Below are 9,535 nucleotides of genomic sequence, written 5' to 3' on the forward strand. Positions count from 1 at the left end.
CTATACCTACCGTGTTATAGTTTCGATTGATGAATTCAAAGCTTCATTGTATTGTTTAATGATCTACTCGGCAAGACGAGAATTGAAATCATCCGAACCTATAGTCCGTTATCTATACTATAGGACTAAAATCTTGGATACATACCCAGAGGTATGAATCACAGTGTGAAATTTAAAAATATATCACGTGGTTAACTATCCTTTTTCCATTATAGCTAGCGTATCTAGCTGTGAAAGCATTTGCTATGTATGATAAAATTGGATCGGACCCTCACCGGAAATTAACAATTTCCCTGGCTACTTCCGGTATGGAATTGACCGATACGTTAGAACTTGACCCCAGTACAAAATCTCAATACTTACATTTACCTTCTTTGCCGACAAAAGTATTCGTCTACGCTACCGGTGCTGGATGCTCAACAATACAAGTTCGTACTTCTTAGTTTCTTACATAACATAAAATATATTAATATTTTAGTTTAAGTTATAAATTACATTTCAATAAACTTAAAAATGATATTTTCACTTTTCTAAAAATAAATATAAATACAACTTAATTTTTCTTGTATCCAACCAGTAGATTTAATATTTTTCTAAAGAAAATGTTAACATTTTTAAACAGCTATTACACGTCAATGGTCAATATAAAACAGTTTACAGTTACATTTTTTCAAGCATAGATATGTTTTTGCTTTTTGGGCTGCGTATAACACTTTTTTTAACCAATTTTTGTGAGACTGATTTTTGTAACGCTTTTTTTGTTGCTATAGAAACTTAAAACAACAATAATAATAAAAAAATTAAATTAAATTAAATCATAATACAATATTTAGCAGGCTACTATACCCAAAAACATAATATCTATGGTTCCTAATTTTTCTTGGAGAGGAAACATATCTAATAGCATGCAACTTAGAGTTAAGCACTAATACGTATTTCTTTTAAAAATCTATTATTAGTTTTAATTAATTTTTTTTTATTTTAAAAGTTTAATAAGCCTGATATAATCTTAGTATTAATTTACAATGAATAAATAATCTAGTATAATTAAATCATATTACATATTTGGGTAAATTAACTAGACTTAATATGATATTAGATTTGTTATGTCCTTTACCTATAAGTAAAAATTATATTCACGGATATAATTATATCGATACGTAATATTTAAATGTTTGTAGTTAAATCGTACAACACAAGATTTATATTTATTTAGACCTATAATTTAATTCAAAAGATATCGGTTTTAAAAGTATTTATTTATTTTTTAGGGAAGAGTTTTGTATTCTACCTATACTACTGCAGAAAATGATAAAAAACCTTTTGATCTATGGTCAGGAGTCACTGACGTCATTCAACCGAGTAAAGGTTTTACAGATGAAATATACGGTCATGCGATAACATTAAGACTAAAAACATGCTTTAGGTATATTATACAGTTATTCAAAACCGATGACTTATAATTGTTTTATTTGTCTTACTAATGTGTAGGATGAACAACGAAACGGAAGATGCTATAAGGCTAGAAGTGAAACTCTTCTCGGGGTATTACTTTGATAAGATTTCGTCTGCTAGTGTATCGGATGTCCATCACGACTCGCATTCAAATCATATTTGGTTTGTTTTCGCTAAGGTAGGTACAATACTTGCAAAAATACTTAATCGCCGACGGAGGGTGTGCGTATAAATTGAAACTAAATTCAAATTATTATTCAATCGTAGGTAAAAAGTAGCTGTATCGTTTGCGTATCGTATACGGCCAAGAGCATTCAAAAAGTGACTGGTCTACGACCGGCGGTGGCAAAAGTGTACGTCGTGTCCAGGCCGGACCAGAGCTCGTATAAACTATTCCACGTGGACGAAGAACAGAACCCGTTGGCCGAAGGGTTGACTGACATGCAAATTGCGGACTGGATAACCAATGATTCTAACGGTAATTGCACGTCAATATAATATGACCAACGGTGACACATTATAACACCTATTATAATATTATGTATTAATTTTATATTTTTATATTTGTTTTACGTTTAGGCTTTCCCGTCGATAACAACAACCCGTGCAAGTGTAACAATCATTGCGAACCACCTACGACGGAGAAAACGACAGTTGTGCCGACTACGTTGAGCACCCCTAATCAGAGACCGTCGACTTATGCGGCCACTACTTCCACATTTACTGGCGAAGTGACGACGGGTGGAACACCAGCTGCGACTAGGTCGACAAAGGCGGAAGAAGTGCTGTCGAAACCAAGGATCGCAACGATCCCAACGAAGATCAAACGAGCGCCAGTGAAGTCGAGCGGCAATGTGGTGCGCAACATGAAAAAACCCAACAAGAAAACTGATAAAGACAAGGATTCCAATTCCAAGCACAGGGCGAACGACAACGGCCCCGACTCGGGCATTCGCGACTCCTCGCCATTGAAAGATACCGTCAATACCGACCACGCGACCATGACCAAAATGGCTCAAATGAATACGATGACCAATATGGGCCAAATTAATACGATGAGAAACGGTAGGCAGTCAGTTGTTGGCGGCTCAACAACAAAACCGACGACGACGACGACGACGATGGCGACAAAAGTCACAACCGCGCGCGGCTCAGACGTGACGACGGCACGAACTACCACTTATACAGCGGTGACCACACCAACTTCTACGAAGCCTCCAACCATCACACCAATGGTTCTGACCTCGACTACTTTGCAGGCATCTAAGACATCAACACCCAGCAGCTCGGCTACGACAGTTACTTCTCGATCATCCACGACCACGGCCGCTCCCATCACCACCTCCACCGCCGCCAGCACCACCACCACCACCACCACTACTGTGACGCCCTTAACAGTCAAACCCGTGCAAGAAACTTCATCAAAGTCGTCGATATCGCCCACGACTTCCGTGTCACCGGCAACGACGGCCAAGACGTCACTTACCACTGCAGCGACAACGGCGGGAAAACCTACTGTGACCACGGCCACAACCCCTTCAGCGGTGACCACAACCACTGTGGCCAGAAATCACACGACACCCATGACGGCCAAACAGCTAGCACCATCCACGACGCCGATCGCCGACCTGATATTGGAAGCAAATCGAAACAAAAAGATCGCCGCCGATGACCAGAAGAAGAACGGCTCTGAATAATACTCGTAATTGATGTTTGGTTGCTGCTCGAAACTAAAATATGAATTGCTCCAAAATGTATTTTATTATTATTAATATTATTATTATTACCACCCACTATCTGCAGATTAACAGTACAGCAATAATAATCTGCGATGTACATAATTTGGGCGCATTACCGCTTTAGATATGGGATTTTATCAAATATTTATTTACTTAGTTATACAAGCAGAGTTGGTTTTTATTTAGATATACAAGGGCATGATGACATAACATGATAATATTTGTGTATAACGTGTGTACTACAAACCATATCGTCGTCCAAATTGATATGAGTTAACTTAGAACGTTTTTAAGTGTTATCGAAATAATGATAAAAATACACATAATAAGGTATCGAAATAAAAAAAAACTTACTAATAATACATCTTCAAGTAGACATACAGTTTTTGACATTGAGTGACAATCAATAGATATGAGTTTCAGATGTTACCTTAGTATTGTAAACATTTATGCCGTTCTGTTTTTATTTTCACAACAAAAGTATTATTAAATTTCATAAAAATGCTCAAAATAATATATAATATATATAATATATTATACTATTATAGATGTAATATGCCAATTTTTAGAGACACATTTTGGTGCTTTTTGGCTAGTCAATTCGTTTTTCCGTTCGAAATACGTCCGTTTTGATTAGATTTTGTGAAAAACTAAAACGGATATCAAAATAAAAAAATAAATAGTTCAAGTAGAATAAACGAATGAAGTTACGTAAAAACATTTTGCTTTTATAAATTTCATAATTCGTTACTATTAAGAATAAATTGTCTATTATAGTAATATACTAATATTGTAAAATAATAATAGAATTTTTAATATTTCAATAATATTGCACCCACGGTAACTATCCGTCACAACTATATTTCTATTGTAATATACAACGTTATTAAATACATTTTATTAATGCACGCGTATATTCTGGTACACATGACGTTTCCGCAACAATAATACTATTTTTAGGTATTATTATTTCCAACTTTTATTGTTATGAAACTTAATATAAGTGTAAAATTATTTTTAATGTATGCATGTGTTGTGTGTAGCCTCAACCCCGTAGTTAATAAGTTTGTTTTCAGTAAAGGCATTTGAATCATATTATAATAATATTATACTATGAATGTGGATAACTAAAATAAACCAAACCTTTTAACGTATTATAACAATTAATATAATATTATAGTATAATAACATTATTATATAAATCATTGTCACAGCGAAAACACTTATTTTATTTTCCGTGTCAACATTACAATATTTATTTTTTTAATCTAAACAGTTTTTAGATATTTAAACTATGTAATATGTATATTATTTTCCATTAAAAATTGTATTCTTTTACCTCAACACATAATGAATATATGTAGTGTGCTGTCGTTGGCTGTTACGACTTTTGTACTTATATTGTTGCAATAAAGTTGTAGTGATGCTCAGATTCTATAAGAGCATTGAGTATGTTGTACTTACTACATATTATAATAAGTATTATTATTTTTCATTTTTCTTATTATTAAATAATTATAAACACAATATTTTCATCTTCTCTCATAGCATCGATGCGAAACAAATGGCATAATTATGTTACATAATATTGTCATTGTTGTACACGAGGCGCACAACGACATTAACAAAAACGCATACAAAAGAATAATGTTAGATCAATTTTAAAATATAACGAAAACGTATAGTATAGGACGTAATTCTTAGTTTACGCTCTCATTTTCCGAGCAATATCTTTCTGGTGTTTCCAAAGTTCTGGCCGGCTTGTGTGGCACCTTTGTTCTGTCCGGCTTGCAGTCCGATGACTCCCTCTCCGGCCCTCAATTGCATTTCAGTAAAATCACGCTTGTTCTCCTCGGACGGCCTTGGTCCCAAGGATGGGCCTCTCCATTCTGGGTGTTTGTGCGCCTAAAACCATCGATCGGTATAAACATTCCGCTTCCAGTCACCGTAAATGTTAATACGTTCGTTGCACACAAGTTACAGACATATGAATATCAATTTATGGAATTCAACCCCCCCCCCCCCAAAGTGACATAGTTCCCAACATTATTAGAAAAAGACAGCCAATTATACCAGTTAAATGGCCGTAAATATGGTTAAAAATCTGAGTGGGGGCTACAATAATATCAATTAACAAGTCGTATTAACATAATATAATATTATTATATGATTTACGACGTTAAGTCAGGAAATATTTGTGGGGGGCTTAAGGAGTTGGGGAGGAGGTCCCTCTTCTAATCCCCCCGATTTATGCCTATGGTTCGTACATATGATGGCACGTACGTGTATTAGCTATCTTTGTTGTTGTTCGACTTCATTCTATCTCACACCATTAATGGGTAGAGATGGACTAAGTTGTGTGAAATGTTTTTCTAACAACGTTGGCCCCTAGACCCCTCTCTCGTACTCTCTCCCTCTCTATCTCTCTCTTTCTCCCTGCCACCATTTAATATCTTATCAGGTCTATGGTCACGTACCGTCCTGCCAATAGCGAATATCGTCATGGTCACTCTGTATACGTTCTTTTGTTCGAACAAGTCAACAGACTGGAACAAATCGACGTCCGGGACACCGTATTGAATGCAAGCCTTTTGAAATCTACAAAAGACGTACGACAGATTTAATAAGCACCATCGTTAATTAATACGTACTCATTATATAAGTACATATATGTACATAGATTATATTTGTTTAAAAATAGCAGACATTTACGACATATAACTATATAAGTCATGTGTATGGCTGTTAAAATCACTTTAGAATAACCATTAGGTTTACAGAATGTGTTGCTATACAATGATTGATCAATACATTTGTATAACAACAGAAAACTAATTATGTTTATGTATTTTTAATTCGTATACAATATTAAAAATAGTTGAAGACCGATTGCGATATTTTATTACCAAATATAGGTACTATACACAAGAATAATATTATAACAACCTAAATCCTTACTCCCTAATCTTAAAATAAAAATTATATTGTATTATAGAAATCATTATCAAGTAGGTACCTACTTTATTATTAATATTATTGTAATTACTGTTATTAGACGTACATTTTAGAGCAAGAGCATTAAAAAAATTTTATATATAAACGCAAAATCCTATGCTATCCTCAACATTTATTGACAACCTAATAATAAATTTTCAATAATCTGAATGATTTACTCATTATTCGATTTTAAGCAGTTTTTAGTTCTTTTTAGAAAATGTTCAAACATACGTATTCACTCTTCATAATTTATTTTATAATTCATTCTCCACAGCTTTATAATATTTACTATGCTAAAAGTAGGTAATTAAAAATCGTGTCTATGTATAAATAAATAAATAATAATAATAATAACAGTTTTGTAGGTAAAACAAATATTTCAATCTAATAAATAAATATAGTCTATAACTATACTGTAAATATTTCAAATATAAAAATATGTCGCCAGTTTAAACTTAAGAGTCAAGGTGAACAAAAATTAATCCACAAGACTATAACGGATTAAATAAACTACAGAGGGAATAACAATAAAAAACTGCAATATTTTTGCTAATAACAAAAATAGAATTCGACGAGTTTTCAATCGAACGCATGTGCCAAAAGATTGAGCTAAAATTATTAGAATGGTTTTCCTGTATACTAAGTATAGTATACACACTATTTCAAAAAATTCTCATCATATACAAATAATCAAGTTTTAAACAATATGGTATAAGTGGTATAACTATACAAGAATATATTATAATAAATATCATTTAAAACAGCCCTAATTGTAATTTGAATACCTATTTTGCATATGTATTTCTATCAAAACACATTTTCGCCGATTTCAAATAAGTAAAGAAATCAGTTAATATTTATAATATTATATACCTCTAGGCTCTAAGATGTGTCGGTACACTAAAAGGTTTTAAATAAAACATAAAAACCTCTCGTCGATCCCAGCTGGATTTTACTAGAAAATATTATTTATTTCGTGACGAATAGAAAATCATTTAGCACCGCGACATTATAATAATATTATTATACGTACTGGCTTATGTTGTCCATCATCTTATAATCGCCACCTGAAGTGTTAATTTTGGGTATAATACCCGGCGCCAGTTTGTTCATCAGCTTGCATAACAAAACTCCGTCCCTGAGTGCTAGCTCGAATGGCAAACCTAAACCAATGATCAGGTACGACCGGGTTAGGTATGTGTTTATCAAGGTATCAATATATTGTCACAACTCACAAAATAACAATATAATATTATATAATATTTACCCGGTGCAAACTTTTCACCAGTCACGGCTTCGATCCATTGTTGAGCTTCGACTTCTTGATCCAGGTCTCTTTTGCCGGCAACCTGAAATCAAATTCCCACACTAAATTTAATAGGATTTCGAATTTTCGTGGTACACATTCGTGTCACTGTTGATTGCAAATAACGGTTATTTATTTCAATCAAAATATACCAATCTTTTTTCGACCGTACCAATAGTTACAATCATGCCATCTTGGGTACATATTAAAACTGATACGAATTGTTTATCATGTCTAATTGAGATCAGTCAGGCAATTTTATAAAATTTCGTTCACCCACTCCTTTAAATTTAGTTTGTATGTTTAAAATCCACGGCAATATCAATGTTGATTATTCAACATTTAAATGAAAAATCCTTAAATTTGGACTGTTCAGTGTCAAGACTCAAGAGTATAGTCATATCAACGAAAAAATCAGAAGTCTTATTCATAAGTATTAAATCCTTCGCTTGGTTAGGATTGACAAAAAGTAAGTACAATTCAAATATACAAATAATGAGCATAATATAATACAATATTGTATTCTTTATCGTTCACGCGGTGGGAACTTCTACGTTAGGTTAGCACAGTGGTGTACAAATAGAGGGGGGAGATAAATCCCCCCCAAGGACAAAAAAAAAAAATAATAAGGAACTCAGTTTTGAAATGGTCAGAATGAAAAATATACAGTAACTCTAAATACTATGGTCTATGATAGAATCATTCCGATAAACATATCATTTGTATAAAATATAAATGTATAATATAATTTATATGGAGCGCTCGACCATTTATTTTACATTACAGTCACACACACACGCACAAACACTAATTAGCACTTATTACTACGCATATATCTATGACATCTTACAAGACCAACACTTAGTTTCCATATTGAATTTTTTAAAGTTGTTAGTTTGCAATACTATCAACTATTTTCCAAACACAGAGACATATTCGTATTATTTTTATTGTCATATTATGCAAAAAATATAAACATCGAATGTTGTTGAGTATTCAACTCGCCATGAACGTAATACTGTTTTATTTAGAAAGGATCAAAATATAAATATCTCGTTTCAATTAAAAACAAATAGGTATAGTTGAGGTTAGTATCTTTACTACCATATTGGGTTCTGATGTTTCTGAACGTATATGGTACAGAGAAATAAAATATCTTGTCAAGGTGACAATAGCCAACCGGACCTTAATAGTAGGTATAGCTGATACCCACGTAAAATAAACGTCAACAGAAAATATAAAAACATAAAGTAATACTTATCCAATGTTATGTTACTATATCACAATACATAATATTATATTTCACGATTATAGTGAATAATTATTACATCAAAATTGCAAAATGCCTAAAAACTAAAGTCACTTAGAAATATAAAGATATTTATCAACTATTTTAGCACTTACTTTAAATTTAAAATTTTTTTTATTTGAGATTTTTAATATAATAATGTAAAATTAAAATAACTAAATTAATATTTATAAAACTAAGTCTTACTTAAGATTTTTTAATTGAAAATAAAAAATAATAAATTAAAAGTATTTCAAATGTAATTTTAAGTGTAAAATGAAAACAGAAAAATAAGAAATCATTTAAAATACTAAATCTCATGTAACTTTCAAAAACTGCACAAAATATTTTACAAATTACATCATAACGTCTATAAAATATTAAATATGTAAGAACTGTCTGATAAGACTTCTGGACATTTTTTTATCATTGCAGCTTCCAAGTATAAAACTAAGGTAATGAATTTAACAAAGGTTGTAAGTTGAATTGACGCGTTTGTATACAGCTATGTACGAGTATAGTTTAAAATGTATTTTATAACAATGATTCAAAATGAGTTCATTAAATAGGAACATTTTTGAAAAAATCATTTCAGATAGATTTTTTTGTTAAATATGAGATCTATCAACAGACATTCAAGTGTATTTAAATAGAATTGAAAATGTCACAATCGTGTGTCTTATAATATTACCTATGCAGTTGGGTAATTCGTAAGTACCCAACACAAAAATAGTTTCAAAATGGTTTAAT

At 32.2% G+C, this 9,535-nt stretch overlaps 2 protein-coding genes across 3 annotated transcripts in view; one reads left to right on the forward strand and one right to left on the reverse strand.

Moving 5' to 3' along the window:
* Window positions 1-4,676, forward strand: part of LOC100575246 (C3 and PZP-like alpha-2-macroglobulin domain-containing protein 8) — a 97,445-nt gene extending 92,769 nt beyond the window's left edge. For both annotated transcript variants that reach the window (XM_003241741.2, XM_008180772.1), the window contains exons 19-24: window positions 21-151; window positions 216-428; window positions 1,272-1,426; window positions 1,492-1,633; window positions 1,723-1,933; window positions 2,035-4,676. In XM_003241741.2, coding sequence (XP_003241789.1) covers window positions 21-151; window positions 216-428; window positions 1,272-1,426; window positions 1,492-1,633; window positions 1,723-1,933; window positions 2,035-3,152 — 1,970 coding nt within the window. In that variant the 3' untranslated portion in view covers window positions 3,153-4,676. The remainder of the gene's footprint in view (window positions 1-20; window positions 152-215; window positions 429-1,271; window positions 1,427-1,491; window positions 1,634-1,722; window positions 1,934-2,034) is intronic.
* LOC100167750 (muscular protein 20-like) overlaps window positions 4,344-9,535 on the reverse strand; it is a 26,528-nt gene continuing 21,336 nt past the window's right edge. Inside the window, 4 exon segments of the mRNA NM_001171964.1 lie at window positions 4,344-5,099; window positions 5,672-5,792; window positions 7,225-7,354; window positions 7,459-7,540. Coding sequence (NP_001165435.1) covers window positions 4,908-5,099; window positions 5,672-5,792; window positions 7,225-7,354; window positions 7,459-7,540 — 525 coding nt within the window. The 3' untranslated portion in view covers window positions 4,344-4,907.

The sequence above is a fragment of the Acyrthosiphon pisum genome, unplaced genomic scaffold (genome assembly GCF_005508785.2).
Source record: "Acyrthosiphon pisum isolate AL4f unplaced genomic scaffold, pea_aphid_22Mar2018_4r6ur Scaffold_21966;HRSCAF=25449, whole genome shotgun sequence".
Taxonomy (NCBI): Eukaryota; Metazoa; Arthropoda; class Insecta; order Hemiptera; family Aphididae; genus Acyrthosiphon; species Acyrthosiphon pisum.